The 27,054-nt window shown below is 48.2% G+C and overlaps 1 protein-coding gene across 4 annotated transcripts in view; it reads right to left on the bottom strand.

Annotated features, from left to right (window-relative positions):
- The window catches only part of DPF3 (double PHD fingers 3), a 367,266-nt gene extending 340,982 nt beyond the window's left edge, over positions 1-26,284 (bottom strand). For 2 of the 4 annotated variants that reach the window (XR_011198857.1, XM_069208948.1), the window contains exon 1: positions 26,190-26,284. Coding sequence is in view for 2 of the 4 variants with exons in the window: in XM_069208948.1 (XP_069065049.1) it covers positions 26,190-26,221 (32 nt within the window). In the remaining 2 variants the exon portion in view is untranslated. The remainder of the gene's footprint in view (positions 1-26,189) is intronic. The other 2 variants (XR_011198856.1, XM_069208947.1) reach the window with 1 other exon arrangement.
- Positions 26,285-27,054: the final 770 nt, after the last annotated feature.

The following is a 27,054-nucleotide window of genomic DNA, read 5'->3' as shown; positions in this document are numbered from 1 at the left end:
TTGTCAGCATCTAAACCTATGTTTTTAAACGAGAGCGGTAAAGTCACATTTAACATGCCTCTTCGCGGGGCACTGCATCGCATTGTGTCGGCTTTGGACGACGGCCAAATACGCAAACCAGTGTCCAAAAATGGTAATAAATACAATTTTTTACCATCCTCCACCATAACAGTTTACGAATATCCCGCTATACCCCCGGGGCCAGAGCAAATTAAGAAGCCTGTGCACAGTGCAGGCGGCGCGTGCCAAGGGAGCAGCTGTCCTTGCGCGTCACGTGACCGGCGCGGGCGCAGGGTCCTCGCGGACGGAGCTCAGCAGAGCTAGAACCAGATGCAAACTCGCGCGCGCGCGCGCCGTCAGCCCGGCGAAGGCGCGTGCACTCCGAAGGGGGGGGGCAATAGCCAGCTTTTATCCCTATCTGCCCTCTGCCAGCCCAGTGTGTGGTATATCTGCAGCACGTACGTTGGCTTCCAGCGCCCAGGAGCAGACACTCTGGGTGGGCTTCCCGCGCAGCCAGCACTTGAGCGAGGTTTCCTTTCTTTGCTTTGCTTTAGCCCAGAGACTTAAGCCAATGGTTATAGGCTGGTTCAAAGACCTCTTGGCGGAAGTTAAACCACGTGGTGGTATTTAAGGCCAAGAGACGTGGGTGCCGTAGGTGCGTAAAGACTGTAAAATGCTTTGCAATGTGTTGTTCAATATCTTACTAATTATTTAATGATAGTGTTCTTCATCACTTCAATAGTCACTGAAGAGGTTGCTAGTGATATGATTAAAAGGCAATTAAAAAATAAAAGTTCTGTTTCATTTCTTTAAACAAAACAACATTGGGCCTTGAAGAAAAAAAATAATAATAATACAAAAAATAATAAAAATAAAATAAAAATCAGATAAACCAAGCCAAGGTGGACTTCACCATAGTTGGAGCACTTAATCAGACGTCCAATGTGAAATAAACCCCTGATTAATAAACTATTCAAAAACATCTTAGATTGCAAAGTTCAAAACAATCTAAACAATGTTTTGAAACTGAAATGTTCATTTCTTTTCCTAAAGCAATGTGTTTAATTGTGCCTGGGAACAAAGACCTTGAGGTAGAGAACGCTGCATCCATTTGGTCCTTAACATGCCCAGACACGGCGGTCAGGGACGGGATTGACCCCCTCCACTAGCTCGCCATTCAAAAAGGATCACTTTTAAAGCTCTCTGCGTGACATTCTTAGACCTGAATCAGAAAGGGCACAGTCAACTCACTTTTTTGCTGGTACATACCTAACAGGTCTCTCAGATCCCCCTTCCACAAAAAGGTGGAAATTCCCAGATTTGGGAAAGTCACATGGAGCAGTTGCTCCATCTCGGTGGCCACTGCTAAACTCTGGACCACCCTTCCTGCCCACATCGCTGATCTCAACTCCTGATCTGCTCTTAAGACATGTTTTTTTTTTTCTTCTTAATCCCCTCTAGTCATTCTAGTAACTGCTATAAACTGCCTTCCACAGCGCTTTGACGCCTTTGGGTTTAGTGCGCTCTATACATTTTGTTAACAGAACCATAGAGTGGTACAAAGGTGACCGGATCAATGCACAAGATTCATGATGTTGCACAGAAGAAATGTAACCAAGGGTGTTTGCAATTTAGGAAAGTTCAGCATGCTTCTCCTTTCTGCTGCAGAGCTGATATGATGCTGCCGGTTGTCCTTACTGGTCCCTGGATGCAAGACTGCAAGACGGGACCCTCCAATCGAGGCCCGGCTCTTAGGAGTCGGGGTGAAAGTCAGCTCAAATAACACAAACATTAATTCGGAGGTATCACATTAGTATGCCTTTATTAAGATACCTACAGCAACAGAAATGGCATATAATAGTAAATACAGATATCCAGCATGAATGATTAACAAATTGTCTAGGAAAACAGGTGAGCATCCCATGAAGCTGGTGGGATTTATCCTCCAATCAATAGGCTAGCATTCGCAAAGACTCCGATTGGGCCACACAGTTGATTCTTAACAGGAAGTCTTCAGCTAAAGTGCCCATAGACTTAGAATGGGGCAATGTTATCCTGATATTTCAGCACCACGGACAGATCTACAGCTGTTATTGGTAGGATATATGTTCGCCCTGAAGAAGGTGGGGAGGTCCATCGAAACACGGTCAACCTTTTAATGTAGGTTCACTTATGTAAGACGGACAGTGTACAAATGATAATGGAATTTAACTTTTCACTGCATTATGGGTATGTGTGAGGTTGTGTTGAGTCCAGATACATTTATTCAATATGTGTAAAATAATTTAATGACTGCACTATATATTTTGTAATGACCGTAGATGTAAAACATTTGATTAAAAAAAGGTTGCACAGACAATACTGGGTAAATTTAGATGAAAGAATATAAAATAAAGGTCATGTGTACAAAAATTATACAGATTGCACGGTCACACTTAATACAGGTCTAGCCAGTTGTCAGACTCTATACTAATCCCGTCCTGCTCCTTTTATTTTTAGTTTGGAGTATCTTTTTTAACTTCTTTTCCAACTAACTCTACATATCAGTAAATTACTCCTCATCTCTGTGACTCGGGGGAAAGGGGGCATTACACCATACCGGCCTAGTGGAAAGAAACCAGGCTTTTCTCTAGCAGAAATCCTGAATCCATTAAAGATGTTTGGCCTCCTTAGCTCACCCAAAGCAGAACAAAGGGTTACAAACTCCAGCAAAGAAACTGGAAGTCTGAAGGTGTAAAAAAAAAAAAAAAAAAAAAAAAAATAAATAAATAAATAAAAGAGATATCTGCAACATGGGTGTCATCGACCCGAGAGTGCCTCTCACCTAACAAGCCCCACATAGGATAACGCCCCACAACACGTGTGTGTATGTCCTACCTTCCACTCTGGGAACAAGCGGTACCTCAATGTACCACACTCTGGTAAACTACCATAGACAACATTTAAATGTCTGATCGGAGCAACACTATTCCGTACCAGAGGAGAACATCTTGTGTGTGTTCTCACATTACAACACTGGCCTTAGAGTTTTATATGACCAGTTATGGATCACTACTGGAGCAGTCAGAGCTACAGGAATTGGAGGGAGGAGTTGATGTGTCTTGTGTATTCTGTGAACCAAGTTAAACTGGGCATATATCTACCCAAAACTAACAGCACCCATTGTAGAGCTCCCCTTGCGCTTGCCCCATCACCACTTCTTCATGGCCCACTGACCTTTGTAACCCACCTCTACGAGGACTGTCCCAAGGAGCACCTCCATCCAAGCCATTTTGGACTCTAGTCCCAATACTGGACCTTTGCTGTGACAGCCTAATGCATCCTGGGTGTTGTAGTCTTGTTTTGCTTTCATTGAACTAATTGGAAAAACGATGTTGAAATCACGGATTTGTAGGTGGTATGTTCAGGACTGGAGACAGCGTAACACAGACTTGGCACAAATCGAGATGTATAAAAATAAAGTAAGAATTCCCTGAAGTCAGCAGAGCAAGGATACATCTCGGCCATTAAAGTGTTGAAACAGAAGGGCTCAGGAGCAGGTCAGACACGACTAAAGAAGAAAGTCATGGAATCAGGAACAAGGGCCGGAAGTAGAACTCAAAGCCAGCCAATCATAGGCAAGGGGCTGGCCCAGAGCCCAGCCCTACTCTAAGTAAATGTTGTGCCCTGCAAGCAGCAGTTCTTGCCAACAGACAGGAGCCAAGGTCTACAAACAACAGTTAGCAAATCTTCAAAACCACAGCTCATGCGGCTGCGGCCTCTAAGGGGCAGGCGCCCAAGAGTATGGGGGCATCCAGCTATGGGTGCAAAGGGGAGCCTCTCTCTCCAGCACCAAGTACAACTAGCACCATGGCCGGCTGAAGCTTGGCATCTAGCGCCTCTCGGCGTTCTATGGGCCACACCCAAGTAAACGAAAGCACTCGGGCTCAGCGCTTCAAAAACACCTTTCCAAGATCTTTCTCCGCTAGCAAGACAGCTCGGGGCTCGTTGAGTGTAAAAAGCATTTCCCAGTGTTAGGACTAACAGGACAAGCTCACGCTAATTTTTGGGGATTGATAAAAGTGAGTTCCACCATACTGGGAGATTCAAAACAATTTGCCATTATACTCCAAGAGACATTTCTGTTTGTGGCATGGCGGGGGGCAACTTTAAAAAGAGATGCCACGTTTCCTCAGAACTGAGTTTGACCTTTCGTTTGCGTATTGCAAACCGCTTGATTTACAATGAAAAAAAGGCAAGCTTTCAGAATGATGGTATTAACAGCCGCATTTTGGATGCCCACAAGTAGGAATATCCCCCCCCCCCCTCACAAATAATGAAGATAGTACTAAAGTACACACGCAACTCCGAGAACGTATTAAAAGCATTAAAACAAGTTCTACTCTCAGACGGTTACATGAAACGAAGAGTTAATTAAAAACAGCCTCCATGCAAAAAACAACGAAACCTATGAACTGCGGCAGGGCGGGGGGAGCGGAGGCCAAGAGAAAAGGACAGAGTTAAAAAGAGAAAGAGGCAAGAGAGTGGTAGGAAAGAAAGAGGGGGTGGGGGTAGAAAGTGAAAGAGAAAATTGGAGAATTAGGAATAAACAAGGAAAGAGCGGGAGAGGGTCTTGGGAAAAAAAAAAAAAAAAAAGCAAAGAACAAAGTGAAGCAAAGATGGAATAAGGCAATAAGTGGAACGGAGGTGTAGGAAGGAGAGAGAGAACGAGTGGTAACAGAAAGGAAAACGGGCTCGTCTGGCCGGACCGGGGGGGGGGGCGGAGGATTCGTATTCCAGCGTCGCCCGCCTCCCGGCCCAAAGCCCCCACCCCAGCTGGGGGCGGGCACTTAGAAAGTCTGTCCGAGGGATGGCTATGACCGTCTCCTCCCATAACGGATGGCGGGAAAAAGCTTGGGAGGTTTTTTCTTTTTTTAATGAATGCAGAGGGCGTTTTTAGAAACGTAAAATATTTATTGACTATGGCTTTTGCGGTTTCGAATACTACAGCGCTTGGGGTGTGCCTTGAAATCTCGAGGGTTAGCGCACAGCACACACCGGTTTACTATCTCCAAGCGCTTAAGGGAGCAGTCGTGTTTTAGCCGCAAACAGGACCGGGTTTAGGGCTCGTGGGGCCCGGAGCGACCATCCTTTTTGGCGCCCCCTAACCTCCCACCCACCATGACCTCCTCCTCAGATTCCCTCTCTACCAATCAACAAAAATTACCCTCTAGCCCCCCTCTCACATACATTTGATTTGTTTTAAATTACTGGTAAAGACTGGCTTTATTAACCCACACGGCTAGCCACATAAAATACAGATCTGTTCTCTGCAGCAGGTGTATTAACCCTCTAAGCTATTTATGGCGAGTCAAAATTGCCGCTAAACGAAACGTCAATCCTTCTCTAGCAGGAACATTTATCACAAGAGTTATCTTGGCATTTTTACTGCTGCCTGAAAGCTGGAAGCCCAAGGAGCACTGGAGCAGGTGCTCTTAGATCGTAAATTAATGCTAAACACATCCCCGCCCCCAGATCAGCGCCCAGTGCGGCTGCACCGGCCCCACCCCCGATAAAGTCGTCCGTGAGCCGCAGCCCTCTGTTTACCAATCTCCAGGCCAGGATGAAACGCCGAGTTGGCCTCATCAGGACTCGAACCTGTGACTGACCTGCAGGGTACATACAGACCTCCGCGGCAGGCGCTCAACCACACAAGTTATCCTGCCAGGCCCCTGCTCTAGCTGGCTGCAGATTTCAACCTGCAAGAAAGTGCCGACCGAACAACGGAAAACAACACCTTTACTGACACTGCCTCGCTGTCCCGGCCCTGCATGGAGATTGTGGTACGGGGTGACAACATTCCATGGAGACCTCTGGCCTTCAGAAGATGTTAACAGAGTCTGAAGAACAACCATCTGCTGTTTAAAGTGCAGGGAAGTCCAGCATTGAGTGCAGCCTGGCCCTGCAACCTCCTTTCATGCACTGAACAGAATGCAACTGGCCCCTCCTTTTACCGAGGTGGGAGTGGTGTACTTGAAAATCGATTTTCAGACAACTTTTTTGTTGGCTTTCGAAACACCCCAAAAAAAAATTGGTTGGAAAAAACAAACAAACTGAGTTTTGTTCTAAAGTGCTGGTGGAAATCTCCAGTTAACCACCTCCAAACCATGAACGTTCAGGAAAGAGCCACACAGCTGGAAGAGCATTGACAACTCTTAACAAGCATTGGCAAAGCCATCATCTTAGATCCAATGTGCTAATACAAGGTGAAACAGATTCAGCAAGCTAAAGCCAGGCAGAATTATAAGAAACGAAAATCGGACTCCCTTGCTTATATGCCCTCTCTTTTTGGATGGCAGACGGGCAGGGGGGTTATTGAGTTGGCAAGCCTGGAGTTGCTTTGTCGAATTTCGAGCCGCTTTCGATCTGGTCGACAGTGCAATGTTATGAAGTAGTTAAAAGATTCTAGTTATTCCCTCAGATTTAGTCATCGATTCAAAGGCTCCATTTGCACAACCGAGTCCAGGTAGACCTACGTGGGGACGGTATTCCAACTGGTAGAATCCCTGGGCTGCACCAGGTAAGGGGCTTAGCCCTCATTTCACTCCTTCCAGAGAAACTTTTCACTGTGAATTCCTTCTCTCCAAAAACAGGTCAGCTTGTTCCACCCCTAATATACTCTGAGGACCTCCTCCTTATCGACCACACTCCAGCTGGCCTGCAGCAGAAACTTAACGCCCTTCATACTTTGTTTTTACCAAGACTTTACATTCGTCAGACAGACGTAATAAGATTTGTTGATTCATTAATTACGTCGACTCTGAGCAGGTCATGGTATACAAGTACTTGGGCCTTAACTTCTGTGATAATCTGCAATGGGGCAACACTTTAGCTGCTAAAAACCTCTGACTTTAGCCACCAGTGCATTAATAAAAAGGTCCGATGCTCGATATGGTGAATTATCAGGGGATCCACTGAAAAAAATGACAGAGCAAACTTTTCCAACAAGATTTGCACAGAGCACAATTGTTGTGCCTTTGATAATAGAGTAAGCTGGGACAGGGTGTAAATTGTTTTTCCGTTCATTTTCAGCCTTTTAACCCTTTGCAGAGTGGACCTTGCAGCTAGGCCCTGCTCCCACCCTCCCTGGCCACCCCACTCGCGCTGTGTGCTGGGGCTCTGTACCCTTCTGCGCTGTGCATGGTCTCCTGCCGGGTCAGGTGCCCAAAACCTTTGATGGTGTGCGGTGGGGGCTGAGGGCTTGTCTGGCCTTGCAGCAGGTTTAATTTGTTAGATGCCAAATTTCAGGCAGATTAAGTTAACACCGAAGTTATTAGTGAATGAAATCCTAATAGCCATCCCATGTATGTGTACCTTGACGGATCTGCTCAAAGCCGGACATAACCCTCAGTAAGTGGAAGCCGCTTAAGCTCTGCCAAGTTTTGTGTTGACTCATCAAACAGTGCCAACTTTTATAGCAGATGAACACTTCTTTCCCACGCCCATTGAAATCTACCCCCTACACCTTGATGGGCAGGTATCCAACAGAGAAAACCAATAGATGGCTACACATGCCAAGCCTCTGCCAAATTTCATGCAAATCTATTAGAAACTGCTGATGTTATTAGCAAGTCAAAAATGTTTTGGCCAACCGCTCTCTAATAAAATTCTACCCCAACCACCAACTGGATCTGGAGAAAAAAAAAAAAACGGAAATACCTGCACTTGATTGTAACTTGCTGACAGCCTGCCACATTTCAGCCCGAATTTCCAAACAGTGCTAATCGTAAAAACAAATTAAAACTTTATGGTTTCTCCTTTTTGACCTCGGCCTCACTTGATGGACTGGCACAAATATAGCCATGCCAATCAGAAAGCAAATCTTCCAATCTTCTAGCAAATTGTGTTCAGGTTCCTTAGACAGGGCAAATCAACATTTCCCTCTCCCCTTGTTAATTCGAAGTTCACTCAGTCAACAGTGCAATTATCCAAGTAACAGGGTCGACGTCATGCAAAGCGCTCTACTACTGCCCAGTGAGATCACACTGCGTAGGAAATAAAGAGAAAAAGTACTCCAGAAGCCATGTGGAAAACACGGAGCCTCGTATGTTTTCAGTAGTTGGCCAGTGCGCTGGAGGCGGGCTAAACACCAGTAAAGGCATGACGTATGTATTCCTTTCACTAATGAAATCAAGCAAAATTTAAAAGGGAAGCCCACAAACCAACCAAATGGATAGGCATGACATTGGTGTGGTTAAAAGCCCACAGAGAGATTACAACAGGGGCCAGAGTGCTTGCACGCTCGACCCTAAAAAGGACGTGACGACTGCATTCTTTGACAAACGGGAGCAAAGCAATTCAGAGCAATGCTGAAACTAACAAATGGTAAGGTATGGCGGGCTGTATGCACAATGTACGCAAACAAAATGTCTTGCAGAGACCGTGCATGCACTATCTAGACGAAACCTAAAAATAGTAAAAGAAGGTTAAACATGTTGGGGTTATACATGTAAAATCCCTACAAATTTCATGTACATATAATCACACTGTTCCAAAGCTATAAGTATATCAAAGGTATTACGGCCCCTTCTTTAAACGTTGCCCCTATTGAATCTTCACAAAACGTAATATAACTGCGGGGATTATCACTTGTTAACTACTTAGCACGGATTAAGCAGCACCCAAGATATAAGGTAATGAAAAGGTTATTGACCCCCTTCCCTTTTAAGAGAGCTTGACATAATCTTTCTTAGCTTCTGCCAAATTGGGTTCAGACTCATTATATTGCCAAACGTATTACCAAGTTATCACTTTTTTACCCCTTATCTCTCTTCTTAACTACCCCAAACCCCCTTTATGGATGTGCACACATTTGAAAATACCAATAGTAATAATGTGAATGCAACATTTCAAGCATATTTGTCAAATGATACCAAAGTTTTAAGCAAATTAACAAATGGCTTTTCAACAGAGAGCAATCACAAAAGTATTAACTCCTAAAATCCCACCCGCACCTTTCTTAAACACAAATATCTGGACAACTGCTATATTGGTTTACACCAAATCAAAGAAGCATTTGCAATGCAATGGGTTTCACGTTTGCTCGATTTAGAGCTGTTAACATTCTAAATTCCTAACTGGACTTTTCTTATCATTTAAATTGAAAATGAAAAGTAGAACAGTTGACATAATTGAGCCGATTCAAAGCGCCCTGGCCGCCAGGAGCATGAAGAAGAGACACAAAAGGAGAAGGAAGTTCGCTCACAGTCAAACGTGTCGGCAATCGTGCAATTATTCAGGTAACAGAGTCAGTGTCCAAGGCGGTAACCAAACCACCCAAAGGAGAGACAAACGTAAAGTGTTTACCAATGATAAAGGATTTTTGAAAGGCAAGCCCACAAACGAGTGATAGTGACGGGTGTGCGGTGGGCGTGCTTAAAAGCCCATAGATAGATAACAGGTCAGAGCGCTTGACCTAAAAAAGGTACACTCACTGAGTAAATGATTACTTTCATGCCAACTTTGTGTAAACCCGCCGTGAGGTTTTAGCTCTATCTTCAACATTTCTTATGGCAACAAAAATGGAAATGATACGCATTTTCACCACCCTCTTACCATTTTTCCCCTTATGGACACAATATTCACAAAACTTCCATGTCTAAACTTAGCAAAGTGAGTTAGCAGTCTGGCAAGTTCATGCAAATCTGTATATAGATGACAAGTTATAAGCAAATCATAAAAATGCCTTTTCAGTGGAAAGACCGGCTGAACCATAACTACTAGTGGGTGACCGCAACTACGCAATACATATACGTGCACTATGGCAATGAAAATAAACGTGGCATGATAACAAGTTATTTAGAGCTAGTACTAATAAATGCATATACACACACACACACACACTACAGTGCAAAGTTCAAATTCCATATTATTACCATGGCACAGCCAAGTTCACAATAGAAAAAAATAACAGATTACCGCTCATTCATGAAATGTTGCAATAATCAAATGTGTTCATAGTCAGGAGACTTCTTCAATGTTTTTTTTTTTTTAACTAATTAACGCGAAACCACAGCATTACTTGATCCACGCAGGCAGATCAACATGCAATTTACAACCAGTTTTGTGGGAGGCGCTTTATGACCCACTGAAGGCATCACCTCTCATGAGGCAGAGCCCTCACACACGGACAGTCCCAGGTAAGCGTACCATGACAGCTAAACAAAACAGAACGATCATTCCTCTGGAGAAAGCAACAAGTGCCTAGCTTAATCCTACGAACAGAGACTTCCACCAGCAAACTTCAGTGAACAAACACCACCAACTGAGATACGCGAGAATGAGACTTTGAAACAAAGTGCTCACCTTTCTTTCAGCTCCTGTCTATAGTCCCCGGACCCTGTATTTTTGGTGATTTATTCTAGTCTGAAGTGTCCGATTTAACTAGAACATTGTCAGGTCAGGGATTTCCCTTTACACTTCACCCCCACACAAGTACTCAGCAAGAAAGAATTCATAGTCCAGGTCACACACAATAGAAACAGTGTCCAGCAATGTTTAGGTTGAGGCAAGCAATCGGTCACAAAAGATGTCAACAGAACCCTTGTACACAGATCAAGTGAGAGGAACAAAATATGCAAATATTGACACAGGAAAACAAGACAGCACGAGACGTGAAATGTTGCGAAATGCTAATAATTATATGTCCTGCCTAAACACATCACTGTGCCAGCAGCACCATATATATACACACACACACACACAGTGAAAAAACAAAGGATAACATAACGTTGTAGGTGAACACTGTGATGATAATGTAACATTTTAAACAGAAAATACAGAAACTAATCAGTAATACAGTAATTACAGATCGTGAACTAAAGTAACTATAGCTCACTCTCCCGTCATGCACAGTGTTGTCAACAAAGATGTCAGCCCAGTTGGCATCATCAATGATGTCAGCAAACATGTCATGAGTGGTGTACTAGGTGAGGTCATAAGGAGTGCACGGCGGGTGCACAATTTACAGCTACTTTAAGGCATGAGCTATATTTACTTGAGATAACTATAACTGGTGGATTTCAATGTTATTTGGAGTTTAAAACGTTACGCTGCCACTGAAATTTTCACCCAACAACATTACTTTAACTTTTATTTTTTTTTCAGTGAATTTCTAAGGTGTTTTTATTCTAATGTATGTAAGATATACTTATGATTCCTTACTAGAACATCAATTTAACATTTTTTTTTTTTGCAGTGTATTTCAACACCAGCGACACTCTGCATTTGCTCATCTCAAATGTCTGACTTATACTGGTTGCTCCCTTGTGTCTGGACAAAGGTAAACCTCTCGGAAGAGATGTAGTGACATCAAACACGTGTCAGGGGTTGCTTTTGCTTATTCCAGGTTGGCTTGGATAGTATTTTATCAATCCAAGGCTGTAATACTGTGCCTGGAGTGGTGAAAGGCTTTTGTCATTTCACAGCTCAGCAAGGATGGCACTGGGCCAATCCTATGCTTAAAAACTTTGCTAGAAAAACAGAAATTTGAGGTGAGCTGGTGTTGAAGGATGCTCTTTACTGGAACTGCTCTCCACCTAAACAAACAGAGTTCTCTGTGTTGTTTGGCGCTTATATATGTGCAAAACAAGAGAATATATATATTTTTTTTTTTTTTTTTTTTTGCCATGATCCTGTGGGAGTACTGCAGGATCTGGAACTTTTTTTATTTTGGCCCCAGGGGGCCTCTACAAGGGCTTGGGAGCAAGGAATACCTACCCTGCCCCCATATATTGTTTTTATTTTTCTTCCATTTTGAGGACATGTGACTCAGTACCTGAAGTACTCTAAAGACCACTGCAAAATGTGTTGCAGCCAGTCAGAGTGTTTGCTCACACTGGACTCTCACGCCCATGGTAGTGATTTGGCCCAAGAAAATCCCCCTTGGCCAATCAGAACACTCTTTTCTTTTTTAACTTGTACACCTGGGATTCTTGCGAGAGTCCCATGAACTCAACTGTATAGATATACAAATATTTGTGTACCTTAATTTCTCAAAAACTACTGTACAGTTTTACGCCAAATCACATAAAAACACACTTTCTGAAGCAGACCCTCAGACTAACATCAGCAGATAAGTCTTGCTTTACTAAGAATCTTTTAAGCATTTAAAAATAAAAAAAATTATATGTTTGCATAGACAGCGCTTTCAGCCAATTTTATCTTAATTTCTGACTCCCTCAGGTCCGTCTTCAGTGGCCTGAGGTTGGACCTAGCTGCTTTGCAGCGATGTTTGAGGTGTTGTAAGAGTGCTTTAACAAAGGACACCTTACTTGAGCCTTATTCTATTCCACTCTCCATACTGTGTGCCTATTTTTTTCTATCTCCCCTGGGCAGGGACCTGCCTTTCGGAGGGCCCTTCACGCTTGGAATAGAGCTCCCGGTTTTGGACACCATTTTCACTCCTTCTGGGTTCCCGCGGGGAGCCGCCATCTTGGGTTGCGGCCTAGTTACCGCCCATTGCTTCCCTGACCCAATAGAAGGGTTGAGATGCAGTGGACGCGCAGCGGGAATGCCGAAGGCAAGTCCGTATGTGCCCGTCCGTGCCTGACGGGTCCAGGGCCCAAGGACTCTGACCCTTCTATCTTAGAGAGAGTCACTTATTCTTCCTACCATCTGCACTCACGGAGACCCTCCACTTCGGAAGCCTGTCAGCACACTTTTCATCCTGGCCTCCAAGCATGGTCATGCACCAAATGTCACTGGGCACCTCAGACTGATTGGGCGACAGCCTCAGTCGATTTTAGTAGTACATTTAAGCTGCTTCTCCTAGCTAACTGACAGGCTCTTGCTGCTATTCACCTTCTCCGGAGCGACCGTTCCACATGGCTCCATGAGGAATCGTCCCCGGACGTGGCCCTGGCACTTCCCCATGGTTCCCAGATAAACAGGCTGGATGGGATGAATGCAGGGGTGGCGGGGTTGCCATCATTTATAAGGGGACTGTAAAATGCACCTCTCAGCTGCTGACCATCCCTGGGTGTGAAAGCATGTCCGTCTCCCTTACACTTAATCCTACGTATACATTCTCTGGAGTCTTAATCTACCCCCGGTCCTCTTGATCTCTTCATTCAATCTCTCCCTTACCTGGTTGCGGACTTTGTGTGCAACAAACCAAATTTCACCCTCCTGAGGGACTTCAATATCCATGTAGATGAAATGAGTAATTCAGCCGTCATAAGTTCCTCTCGGATCTTGCAGCTTTGGATCTGGTTCAAATGATCAGTGGCCTGCGCACTCCAAGGGTCACACCATCGACCTGGTCTTCAGTAATGTCACTGACTTGACAGCTATGCCTCCTCGCCCCTTGGCTGGGTTGGATCATTTCCTAATATCGCTGAAGCTGCCCATTCCTTCCATTTCTAAACCACCCTCCCCCCAGCCTGGTGGTACACCCCCCCCCCCTTGTCATCTGTCAGTGCAACATCCCACTATATCTCTTTCGGTCTTTAAAAGACTTGGGGGGTTATTACAACTTTGGAGGAGGTGTTAATCCGTCCCAAATGTGACAGATATACCACCAGCCGTATTACGAGTTCCATAGGATATAATGGACTCGTAATACGGCTGGTGGTATATCCGTCACTTTTGGGACGGATTAACACCTCCTCCAAAGTTGTAATAACCCCCATGGTCATTAACATTCTTCACTCTCTAAAGTCGGCTCTCCACTTGACCCAGCACCCCTGCACATCTTAGCTCTGGGGTCAGCATTCATTGCTCCAGTTCCGACAAGCCTCCTCAATTCTTCCTTAGTCACAAGTCATGTTCCCTCCCATTGGAAGCATGCTATTGTCAAGCTACTTCTGGAAAAAAAAAAAAAAAAAAAACACATCTTGATGCAGCTCTCCCCAATTACTACAAGCCAATCTCCCTGCTGCCGGCTGTATCCAGATTGATCGAAAAATACGTAAATAGCCATCTGTCAGGCTTTCTCGAGGACCACAACATTCTATACCCCATTCTCCACCCCACTCAAATGGGTTTTAGGCCTCAACACAGCACGGAGACTGCACTGCTTACAGTAATTGAAGAGGTCAGAAGACTCCTCGATCAAGGTGGGGATGCTGCCATAATTTTGCTCGACCTTAGTGTAGCCTTTGACACGGTTGACCACTCCATTCTGATTCATAGAATGGCCGAGGCTAGTAAGACACAGGCAGTGCATTAAAATGGCTCTCTTCCTTCTTGGAGGACCGGATTTTTCAAGTCCTCGACTGATCCTATTTTTCTAATTGTCTCGCTCTTAATTGCAGGGTACCTCATGGCTACTCCCTGAGGTCCACACTGTTTAACCTCTATATGTACCATTAGCAGAGATCATAAAACCATACGGTCCGTCACGGTTGTCATACGCTGAAGACACACAACTGGTCTTTTCTTTCTCTACAAAATCCAATATGGATCATCCCTGACTGACCCCCCCCCACCCCAGTCTTCACGCAGTAACCAGATGGATGGGTGACTGCAAACTTCATGGCGGCACCGCCATGAAAAGGCTGATGGAGAACAATGTTGTAATCAGCAAGGTGGTGCTGCGTTCAGCGCCACCCTGTCTGATTGCAACCTGCACCCGCCATCAGCATCAAAGATCCTGGCGGGGACGGCTGTAGGTTGGCGGACCTGCATTCCAACCTCGTAATGTGGCGGTCGGACCACCACAACCGCGGTGGTCCAACCGCAAAGACTGCTAGTGTCGTAATCGGGCCCAGAGTGTTTTGGGACCTCCCCTTTTTTTCGGCTCCTGCTTGAAGGCTCACCATGAAAGTTTTCCATGAAGGCATTAATCAAAAGAGTGCCTTTTTTTTTGGAAAGTTTTGTGAAGATTTGGTAAAACGGTGCCAAAGTTATTAGATTAAAAAAAAAAAAAAAAAATAACACACACACAATTTTTCTGTGGGAACACCATCTAACTATACCTTGTCAGTGGCAAATATATTTATTACTTTCTCCCCACACAGTCGAAAGGAGGACAGCACTCAAGATGCCAGAAAATATAGTTTTTAATCCTGGAGCATTGAGGTGCCATGTTGCCTTTCCCTAAAAGCCACACTGGCGAAGCGGCAGACAGCACCACTGGAGATTTGGTGCTGCACGGCATCGCCGAGGCCGTAGCAGTGTAGATATATACATAACTTTATTTAAAAAATTGCTTAGTGGCAGTCATCACCAAGTAGTTATCATTAGGTCTACTTTTCCACAGAAAGAGCATAGTTTTCTTTGTTATTAACTTTGGCCTGTTCCACAAATCTTCACAAAAGTTTCAAAAAAAAAATGTTCATCCACCTCAGCTCCTTCCTGGAAAGTTTCGGGGTGATCCATCAAGCAGGAGCCACAAAAAAACAGGGGATCTAAAAATGCAAAATCCCCATACATTTTCTTAGACTTATTTATGATAGGCTACAAAAAAAAAAAAAAAAAAAAAAAAAAAAAAAAAAAAAACACACCACTGAACAAATTTACACCAAGTTCGGCAGAAAGCTAGATCTTGGTCCGCGTATTCTGTTTTTTGTGATCTGGTGTAAATCCGTTCAGTATTTTCCATAAAATTAAGGTTCAAAGAAATATAGATATTTGATGGTTGGATCTGTGAATCTCAAGAGATTCACGGGAGTGCCAATTTAAAAATAGGGCGTTCTGATTGGCCCAGGGAGCTTCGTTTCCCTTGGGCCATCTCGCTCCAGCAGGAGTCAGACGCCTGCGAGAGCAAGCCCTCCCATTGGCTGCCAGCAACACAAGAAAAATGTTGCTGGCAGCCATTACAGGACTTGGAGATTTAGTCCCCTGTCCTGAACGTAGGAACATACATAGCATAAGGGAAAGGGTATGATACCCTACCCCCCCAGGGATAAAAATAAAAAAATAAAAATTAAAAACAAAACAAAAAAAAACACACAAAGAAAGCCGCAATCCCATTAGATTCATGGGATCGGAAAATTAATATATGGCCACCAGATTGCATTCAATAATTATAAGCCACGTAGATCCCCTCTTGAGGCTGTATTAATGAAGGGGGTGGGGTGGACCCTCTCTCTGATGCTCCAGAGGCCCGAGGATCCTTGCACCCCCCTTCCTTGAACCATTGGAGGCCCCATATAGCCCACAGGACTGAAGATACTTTGCATGGGGAATGGGGCTGTGCAGACAGGTTTCGGCCCTGAGTCCACATCCTCCAGAGCCTGAGTTATAATCAGGGAATGTGGGCATGCATGTCATCAGTGTTTTTAAATGATATCATAGCACACGACAAGTGATGTCATAAGCAGTGCATGGCAGGGGCGCAGGTTTTAGTTGGCGCTGGTAACTATAACTGGTGAACTCCTGTGAGGTTTTTTTGGTTCAAAACATTAATGTTGACACTGACAAATTCATACAACTACAACATTACTTTAACCTTTCTTATTTTACACACACACACACATATGTATATATATACACACACACACACACACACACACACTTTTCTAACCAGGCCTCTAGGGGGCGTGTGCGTTACACTCACGGCAGACGGGTGACTTGGCAGTGTCCCTGGGTCACGGTTACTGGGAGCACACGAGGACACCACGACACGTGCCAGCTCCAGGCACTACGGGGTGACTGCTCACTTCCCTCATTACTCCAGAGTATTTACACACATTACAGTACTGCCACACCCTGCCCAGGAAGGATGATTTCAACAGCATTTCAAATTTCAATGATACACCAGCCCAACATGTGCATCTACGTATGACACTGCCCCTCCTCGCCCTGTCTCCCGAGCTTTGAGTCTTACTACTTTCAGAAAATGATATTACGTGCACAAAGATAGATAGATAGATAGATAGATAGATAGATAGATAGATAGATACGGGGTGCCAATTGACAAAAGAGTAATGACGAAAGACCAAGGGAAAGGCACAAAACACTCACGTTAAAGCCAAGGTCCGGGCTCTGGCCTGAAAACCTCCATCCTGCACAATACCTCCCCCCCCCCCCCCCCCCCCCCCCAACATCTTTATTTCAGACTTTATATAGCACCGATCAAAACATTGGCGACCTCAGAGCGCATATAATTAAGAGGGGGAACGCACAAAGACACACACACGTAAACACACACACTGCTGTTTAGCTATCTTTTCCACGCATGAGGTAAGGGGAGAGTTGCCCTTAAGTAGTGTTTAATTTGTACACAGACGAAACAAGCGTAAGATCTTTTTCTTGAGAACAAGCCTCTGGCGCTGCGAATTCCGAGGCTGCCTCGACAGGAACCCACCTCATCCCTGCACCATCACACGCTTCATGGCTTTATGTCGATCTTACTTCTCCCATCCTGACTTTCTTCCATTCCCTGTTCTCCCATATTCCCCCTTTTCTGCCTCCTTTGCTTGCGTTCCGGGTCAAAGTCTGACGACGAAAAACAGGCAGGTCCCTGGCTACAAAACGCGTGCGCTGCCCGCCGCCTGCAGAGATGAAACACTGCTCTTGGCTTTAGATCGTAACTGTGCAGTGATAGGTTAAAGCTGGATAAAATCAAATATAAGTCTAGTAACGCCAGGCCTAACCTAGTGTGCTTGCACTAGCCAAGACTAGTTACGGCAGTGGCGTAACAAAGACCCCCCCCCTCCTCCCCGCCCGAGCTTCAAGGACCTCCCTCGACACAGGGCCTGCGGGCTCCTGAGTCGGGAGGAGTCCATACTTTGCACCCCCTTCCCCCAAATTTCGTTACGCCACGGAGTTACGCTAGCTCTTGGCTAGTTAAGCGTAGTGTGGCGAAGTGCTGTTACGCTAGGACTCGCACCACTTCACGTTTAGCTTGCACTCAAAGCAGGCCCGGTTCTAGCACGTGGCCCACCGAAACATGACCTTTGGCCCTCCCAGTAATGGCAAAAAAAGGCCACAGAAAAAGCACCTGTTAAGTGCTTCCTCCATGTCTGCAAATGTGATTTTATTTCGCTTTTGTTTACGTTAATTATCAGTGAGGGGCCAACGAGAAATCTCTAGAATATATTTTATAGTGCCTTGTTTTAATAATAGCTGTTTTGCTTGTGTACTGATAGGGAGTAAAATACCACCTGTAGATGATTTCCCTTTTTTCCTACTGTCTGGGCATGCCTGTGAAAATAAAACTGCCGTGGCGACCTGAGCTCATGTCTGAGGCAAGCTGCAGTGGGAGGTGTGTGGGGGGGTGAAGAGGAGACAGGGGGTTACGCGCCAATGATGCAGCAGGTGCAGTGGCACCAGAGCCCAGGTTGTAGGCTACCTCCAGAATTGTCAAAAATTGGGCACACATTGGCACACCCAAACTCAGCCTTGGCCCGTCCAGATATAAATTCCTGGAAGCGGGCCTGACTCAAATGCAAGTTAGTATTCCCCTAGTCACGTTAGGGACGGAGTAGCCAAGTCAAGTTACCCAAAGACTAGTCAGGCAAAGCTAGCAAAAGACTAGTTAGGTTGGGTTCAGCAAGTGCTAGCTAGCTCAGTCATGTTAACCTAGGACCCATCAAGCAAAGTTAAATTAGGAAACAGCAAGTCGGGTCCAGCAAGGATTAGCCGAGTCAGACTGAGTCAAGCTAATCTCAGACTAGCAGAGTCGAGTTTAACTAGGACCAGTGTTTTGTGCATGGCACAGCTGAGCTGGCTTCAGTGCTTCGGGAACCCCACTATACATTCTTGGCGCGTCACCAGATAAAGGTTGGCAGTTATTTTATTTTTTGCTTATTGAATTCTATTCGGAAAATGTGACCTAAATTGTCAAACCGCTCGCTGTGTGCCAAGGGACTAAGCTCCCTTTAATGAGATGGAGCCCCTCCAGCGAAGTTACCTCACCAGGAGTCTCACTCCCGGACCACCGGCCTACAAGGATCACCCCAAGCCCCCCCTACTCCAGGTGCTGCCACAAACCACTTCTGGAAACCGAATCACAAGGATGTGGTTCGGTGGCTAAATTGTCCGTGAAGCCAGCGGTATTAAGCTTAAAGAGGGCGAGTACATCTAACGAAAAGAATATAAATCCAACCCCAATATGTATTACGAATGAAAGGGACCATAAGAAACGCAAAACAAATAAAAAAACTGACTTTTCTGGATTTAGACCGCTGACACAGTCAACTTGCCTGAAGGCGGATCATAGGACACTTCCGTAACAGTGCAAAGAGGCCCTTACAGGATGAATGATGTGCAATGATGATCATAATGTGTGATCTTGGGCAAAACTGGGCAAATGCCTCACTCTTGGAGCCCTCACCGACAGCATTCACACACTTCTCCATCCATGCACTACTAGCGCCTTGTCACTCATTCCTTTAGCTTCACTGCACACCAAACCCGCGGCCCCAAATCACAAAAAAAAAAAAAAAAAGTCAAGGCATCGCGGACGACACCCCAACACCCACACACTTCCCAGAGGCCAACGCAGACACCAACACTTCCATCCAAGCGCATCCTAGCGTGCTAGCCACCCGCTTCAGCGCCTCATTAGGGTGTGAGGCGCTATTTACAAGAAAACCAAACACACATATTTGCAAAAGTAACGAAACAGGCTAGTAATGTGTAAGGATTAAACTTCTAATTCTTACATCTCAGATATTCATAAGCCTTGTGCGCGCCCTGGATGGGCCAGGGACACAATTAACAGTTCCATGGGCATCTAATATCAGGTACACCCCCGTCCCCCCACCCCCACCCCTCCGTAGGCGGGAGAACTTGCATTCGGCCGTCTCAAGCTCAAAGGGGGGCCTCAGCTTCAGACACTCATCTATTTTTGGCCTTCGCTAAATATACAATAATGCCACATTTTTAGGGGCTCAAAAGCTACAGTAGTCAGAGGCTTTCCATGCCTGCTTGCCCGTTTGAATACATAAAGCCCCTCGAGTCCTGTAAACAAGGCGCTCACTTTAAATAACCCAGCACATCTGGTCTGACACGATAACAAGCACCCCACCCCCAGCACCACTCCACTCTCCCAGAGGGTGTTTGCCACTGTGAGAAGAGGGTGCCTCTCCCGGGGATCCCCAACCCACCACCACCCCCCCCCCCCCCAGGAAAGAACCTCAAAGAGATGATTACATGTTGTGTTTGACCAGGGACACTTCCTTCCCTCAAATCTCTCTGGGAAAACAAACAGTGTCCAAACATCAGAGCTGGCGGAATGTGCAAACCAGCCCCCACTTCACCCCCCCTTCACGTGCCCCTCCTGTTAGCCCCCACTCTTTTCCCCGCGAGCCCCCCTTGCTTAGTCTCTCATGTGACACCCCCAAACCCCCCGCCTCCCCCACCCCCGTACTTCTACTCTGCAGGAGCCCCTCACGTGACACACTAACGTGTCCCCTCATAGGAGCCCCCAAATATTTGCACAACGAGCTCCTTAAGGAGGCCCAATTTAAGAATCCAACCCCCCGTCCCTCAAATCCTTCGAATAAACCCCCTCAGAGGGAGCTCTCAAGAAGGCTTAGGAAGCAACACTATGCCAACACGGTTCAAACAGGGGACATGTCCAGCTCCAGGAAGACTTCACCCGCTGCCATGTTGGCGCTACAATACCACCACACCCTAACGTTATCCTTCCCCAAGCGATGGCTGTTCGACGCGTAACCGAGACCGGAGTTTCAATCCTGATAGTCACATATGATTTTCGCCCCACAAGTGTGATCCTATGCAAACGTGTTGCCACTAACTTCCCCTGCCAAACTTGAAAGCGCATTAAGGGCAGAATAACCTCCATTAAACAATGATTCATGCAGCCCAATAAAGTATTTGCCACCCTGGACCGCCCCAGTCCAAGCGCAGCGCCTGAGAGCAATCCCTGGACACGTAAGCGCATCACCCTTACAGCATAGCGCCGCGTGCAGGTACTCGATGCGCTGAAATGATAGGTTGAATGCCCCGTGGGCTCATACACTCACGCGCCTCGTAGGGAATGGGTGCAAGTTGGTACATTGTGCGTGCACGGGCACCCCTCAAGACGGGACGATGCACGCCCCCGATAGCCCACACCAGGTGCAGGTCCCTGCATTACCAGTGCCACGGATTCCTGCAGGGACGGGCGTGGGGGGTCCCTGGAATCCTATACGATGGATCTCTGCAGGAGTGGGCTGCACTTCCCTGCATCACCCAAGCCGTCTAGGCCCGACGAAGAATAGGCGTTAGTTCTCTGCAGCCCCCATGCACTTCACTGGATTCTCAAACACTGCACGAAGGAATCATGCCATGCAGACCAGCATGCAGCGTCCCATGCACATTTCATGCCGGGAGCGGGTGCATGCCCCCACCCCCGCGAAGAGTGCATCACTGGACGTGCCACTCAATGCACATTCCATTCCATGCACACCTCGTGCAGGACAGCATGCACGGCCACGTATGTCTCATGCCGAATGTGTGCACGCCCTAGAGTGTCATCCTAGCGAGAGGGCAGGGCATCGCTGGACGTGTGCACGCTCCTAGGGTTAAACCCTAGCTAGAGGGGAAGGCATCACTTGACTTTGCACTTCAATGCATATCCCATTCCATGCACACCTCTCGCAGGGCAGCATGCACAGCCACGTATGTCTCATGCCGAGTGTGTGCACGCGCCTAGAGCTTTATCCTAGCTAGAGGGGAGGGCATCACTGGAATCTCCACTTCAATGCAACTCCCATGCATACCTCGTGCAGGACAGCATGCAGGGCCACGTATGTCTCATGCCGAGTGTGTGCACGCGCCTAGAGTTTCATCCTAGCTAGAGGGGCGGGCATCACTGAACTTTCCCTTTCAATGCACATCCCATTCCATGCACACCTCGTGCAGGACAGCATGCACGGCCACGTATGTCTCATGCCGAGTGTGTGCACGCGCCCAGAGTTTCATCCTAGCTAGAGGGGCGGGCATCTCTTGAATTTCCACGTCAATGCAATGGGGAGAGGATGTTGGGTAAGTTAACTGCCAGAGCAGCCGATCCGGAGCTGGGAAACCAGGTTCGAGTCTCAGCGTCCGCTCAACATCCTGTGATCCTGGGCAAATCACTTAATGTCCCCGTGCCTACCAAAATTTAACGTGTCCGTGTGTATCATAACTGGTGCTCACGTAAAACGCTCTAACACCTTCGGGTCGAGTTCACGCTATAGAAAAACTGCCAAAAAAACAACAAAAAAGCCCATCTCATGCCATGCTCACCTCGTGCAGGACAGCGTGCAGGCAGGAACGTCTCATGCCCGCCCCTAGAGGAGAGTGCACTGGACTCGTCATTTACTCCGCCTGGGCGCAGGTCTGACGATTCCAGTAGACATTTGTTCCAGGAAACGACTGCACCACACGACTTTATTTCTTTAGTGCACGCCACCTCCCGCAAGAGCCTGCAGAACCACTAAATCGCAGCATTGGAACCTAATGCAGGAAGTGTGTGTGTGCCCTGCTTTACGGTACCGTGCACACCTTCCGCAGGAAGAGGGTCCCACATGCCGCTTTGCCGTGCACACCTACAGGGAGAAGGGGCAGGTTCCTGCTTGACGGTACCGTGCACAGCCCCCAAGAGAGAGAGTCCTACATACGGCTTTGCCGTGCACACCTCCTGCAGGGAGAAAGTACGGTTTTATGGTACCATCCACACCTTCTGCAGGAACAGCGCGATGCGCTCGGTGCAATTGCGCGTTACGGTGCAATGCACACTTCATGCAGGAAGAGTGCGTGAGGCTCTGCTTTACGGCTCCATGCACACCTCCTGTACGAGTTCCTGCTTCACGGTACCGTACACACCTTCTGCAGGAATAGGGCGCTAGTTGCGGCTTTATCTCCGGTTCCTGTTTTACGGTAACATACACATCTCCTGCAGGAATAGGGTACAGGCTCCTGCGACACTCTGCTATATGCACCTCCTGCAGGGATAGGTCCCTGCGTCACTGTACCATGCACACATCCTTCAGAGACAGGGTAAAGGGTTCCTGCGTCACTCTGCTATGCGCACCTCCTGCAGGGATAGGGTACAGCTTCCTGTGTGAGTGTACCACGCACGCCTCCTGCAGGGATATGGGACCGGTTCCTGCGTCACTGTACCATGCACACCGCCTGCATGAAGAGAGTACAGGTTCCAGCGTCACTGTACCATGCACACCTCCTGCAGTGATGGGCGACAGGTTCCTGCGTCACTGTACCACGCACACCTCCTGCAGGGATGGGGACAGGTTCCTGCGTCACTGTACCACGCACGCCGCCTGCAGGGATAAAGTGCGGATCCCTGCTATACAGTACCATGCATACATGCCAAAGATTCGTTCAGTTTCACGCTCTGTTGGACTATGGGTACCTCCTGCACAAAGGACTATTATCCTTTAGCGCTTAGAAACCAGACGCACCCTGGACTCCCAAACAAGAGGCACTCGTCGTGTAACGAGTCCAGCAGGGAGACCAACATTTAGATATGAGATTAAAAAAACAATTCTGTACGCAGCGATCGTACATTAAGCACAAGTAAAACAGGGCCAGTACCCCGCCACCCCCCACCACCTCCATAAACACCCCCCCCCCCCCCCCCACACACACACACACCGCGTCCTGCAGGATCCCTTCCCCCGGAGACAACACATGAGTGAGACCCGCACTCCAGGGAGGCACACACCGCCCCACCCCCTCCACCCCTCCCTCCCTCCCTCCGTGTGCAGCCAAGCCAGCCTCGGGGCACCGGCCAACTGGCCGAGGGGGGAGGGGGGAGCGGAACACCTCCAATACAAGAGGGGAGAGGCAGGGAGGAAGTGGGTGCAGAGGGCAGGAGTACATTACTGCAGGAACCAGGGGGACCCCATGCAGGGACCCCGCGAGAACCAGTGGGCACCACATGCAGAGACCAGGGGGCGATGAGAACTACTCGAAAACAAGGGGTGGGAGCGGGAGGGCGTGGGTGCAGACAGCGGGAGTGCATTACTGCAGGGACTAGTGAGCACCCCATGCAGGGACCAAGGGGCTAAGCCATCGTAAACAGGGGAGCGAGAAGGGGAAAGCAGGCATGCAGGAAGGACCAAGGCGCAGGGGGCGTGGATGCAGGAGTGCATTGTCGCAGGAACCAGAGGGCACCCCATGCAGGGACCAAAGGATTACGGGAACTACTCGAAAACAAAAAGGGGGTGCAAAGGGTAAGGATCGGACGCACTGCTGCAGGAACCAGTGGCATGCAGGAAGTGGGTGTCGAGCAGGAGACACCGAAGAGGGAACTAGGGGTCGCGGGTACAGAGGGTCGGGATGGGGTACACTGCTGAAGGAATCACTGGGCACTGCACGCAGGAAGCAAGGACCAAGCAGATACGAGAGTGAGAGGAAGAAACGACTATGGCACGTGGACGCGGTACACTGCTGCAGGAACATGTTGGCACATCATACAGGGGCCAAGGGGGATAAGATAACATCTTAAACAGGGGATTGAGAAGGTGGGGGCATGGATGCAGAAATGCACTGCTGCAGAAACTAGTGGGCACCGCATGCAGGGACAAGGCGTGCAAAACTCGTCAAAAACAAGCGAGTTTGAAGAGAAAACCCGCAGGACCGTGAGGCCGAGGAAGCAGGAAGCGTGGTACTCAGAACTGGGGTGCACCAACCCGTGGGAACTCCATGCAGGAAGCATGGGCCGAGCAGAACACCCCGGAAACGAGCAGTGAGAGTTGTTGAGAATCAAGGGGCACTGGTGTAGGGGTGCACAGCTGCAGGAACCAGTGTGCACTCCACAGAGAGCAAAGGCCCAGCTAAACACCTCGAAAACAGTGCTGAGGGGGTTAATGAGGCAGGATGCGGAGAAGTAGAGCGTGACTCCAGAGAATAGGAGTGCAAGGATGGGACGCACGGATGCAGGAACCAGGGGGCACCCCGTACGGGGAGCGAGGTCCGAGCTGAGCACTCGTAAACAGTGGTGAGGGGTGCAGGGGGCAGGATGCTGAGCAGCAGAGATAGCAGAATTGCAGGGACGGGATGCACGGCTGCAGGAACCAGGGGGCACCCCATACAGGGAGCAAGGACCGAGCTGAGCACCTCGTAAACAGTAGTGAGGGGTGCGGGGGGGGGGGGCGGGTTGCTGAGCAGCAGAGGTACCAGAAGTGCAGGGACGGGATGCATGGATGCAGGAACCCGCGTCCACTCCATGCAAGGATCAAGCTTAACACCTCGTAAACAGTAGTGAGGGGGGCGGGTTGCTGAGCAGCAAAGATACCAGAAGTGCAGGGACGGGATGCACGGCTGCAGGGACAGGATGCACGGATGCAGGAACCAGCGGGCACCCATACATGGAGTAAGGACCGAGCTGGACACCTCGTGAACAGTAGTGAGGGGTGCACGGCTGCAGGAACCAGCGGGCACCAATACAGGGAGCAAGGACCGAGCTGCGCACCTCCTAAACAGTAGTGCGGGGTGAAGGGGGGCGGGGGGTCAGGATGCTCAACAGCAGCAACGAGTGAGACCAGAAGAGCAGGGGCGGGATGCACGGATGCAGGAACCAGCGGGCACCCCCAAGCAAGGGGCAAGGACCAAGCTTAACACCAAGTAAACAGCAGAGAGTGAGAGCAGAAGTGCAGGGACGGGGTGCACGGTTGCAGGAACCAGCGGACACCCACGCAGGGAGTAAAGGCCGGGCTGGACACCTCGTGAACAGTAGTGAGGGGTGCACGGCTGCAGGAACCAGCGGACACCCACGCAGGGAGTAAAGGCCGGGCTGGACACCTCGTGAACAGTAGTGAGGGGTGCAGGGGTGGGCGGGACGCCGAGCAGCAGAAGTGCAGGGACGCTATGCGCGACTGCAGGAACCAGTGAGCCCCGCATGCACGGACCAGGGAGTGCTCTCTGCTCCTCGGGAGTTTAAGTTACAGGACGGGTGGGGAGGGTTCTGCGGGGCGGGGGTGGTGCAGACTTTAACCCTGCAGCTGAAGGGGGTGCCCCAAGTCCAGCGACGCCTCCCCGTTTGGGGCAGGGGGGCGGATGCAATATACGAATCAACGCACGTGGGGGGGGGGGGGGTCAGTCCTCCCAGACACCCTTGGAAGAGATACGACTAACGAGACCCCCTCGGACCCCCCCGCACCCGCCCCCGATGACCGCTCCGAGCCCGGGGAGCTGGAGGCAGGGCAGTCATGTGCAGGGGTCCTCCGCCACCTCCCTGCAGGGGGCGCCCTCCATCACCCCCCGTCCCCTCCCGTGCACCCCCCCGGCCGGGGCCCCCCAGCACTCACCTCTTGAGCGGGTTGTGAATGACAGTCGCCATCTTTGCTACAATGTAACAGAACAGTGTCCGCCTCGGAGTTCCCAAAGCTTTTTTGCTCCGCTCCGGACAGTCGGCCAATCGGCTGTGGGCCTGCCGGCCCGCCAGCCAATGGGCGGCGCGAGGGGGCGTGGCCGGGTCGGTAATGAGGGAGCTGTCAAAGCCCCTGAGGTCAGGCAGGGAGGCACCAGGTCTTAAAGGGACAGGACAGGCAGAGAGGGAGCCAGGGCTCACCTGCCAGGTTCCGTCCAGCATCTGCAGCCTGCTGGCTACGCTCTTTCTTCTTCCTTTTCTCAGAGTCCCGATACCATTCCAGTTTTGCTTCTTCTCTCTTTCTGAATAATGCCCTCCTTGTCTCCCTTGGTCACACTACTACATTACTTTTGGGGTGTATGTTTGTGACAGCCGGGTTTAACTGAAATCCTTAATGTCGTGTTTTTTTAATAACATTCCAAACTCTGTTTACCCATCCGCCCTATTGTTAAGGTGATGTTTATACATTTGTCAACTTCAGTTTCTCTGTGTTTAGGAATAAAAGTTATTATACATATGTTCAATTCAAGCTCGATTTCCCCATTCATGAATTGATTCTCATATCTCCTCAAACCAAGATGTAACTGCTGATTAAAGTGCCCGAAGAGTTGAAGAACAAAGACTTTTAGAGCAGCGCAAAAGAAAATTAAAAAACGAAAAGGGGATATTTAGCTTAGCTTTTATTTATTTGTTTCATATCGTACCAACAAGGCAACACAAACAAAATACAATATGCAGTTTATAGATTACGTTTTTTAGATAGCAGCCCGACTCCAACATACAAAAACATTTCAGCAGAATGA

This window comes from Pleurodeles waltl, chromosome 9, assembly GCF_031143425.1.
Source record: "Pleurodeles waltl isolate 20211129_DDA chromosome 9, aPleWal1.hap1.20221129, whole genome shotgun sequence".
NCBI classification, from domain to species: domain Eukaryota; kingdom Metazoa; phylum Chordata; class Amphibia; order Caudata; family Salamandridae; genus Pleurodeles; species Pleurodeles waltl.
Note: the sequence above shows the minus strand (reverse complement) of the source record. Positions and strands in the feature narration are given on the sequence as shown.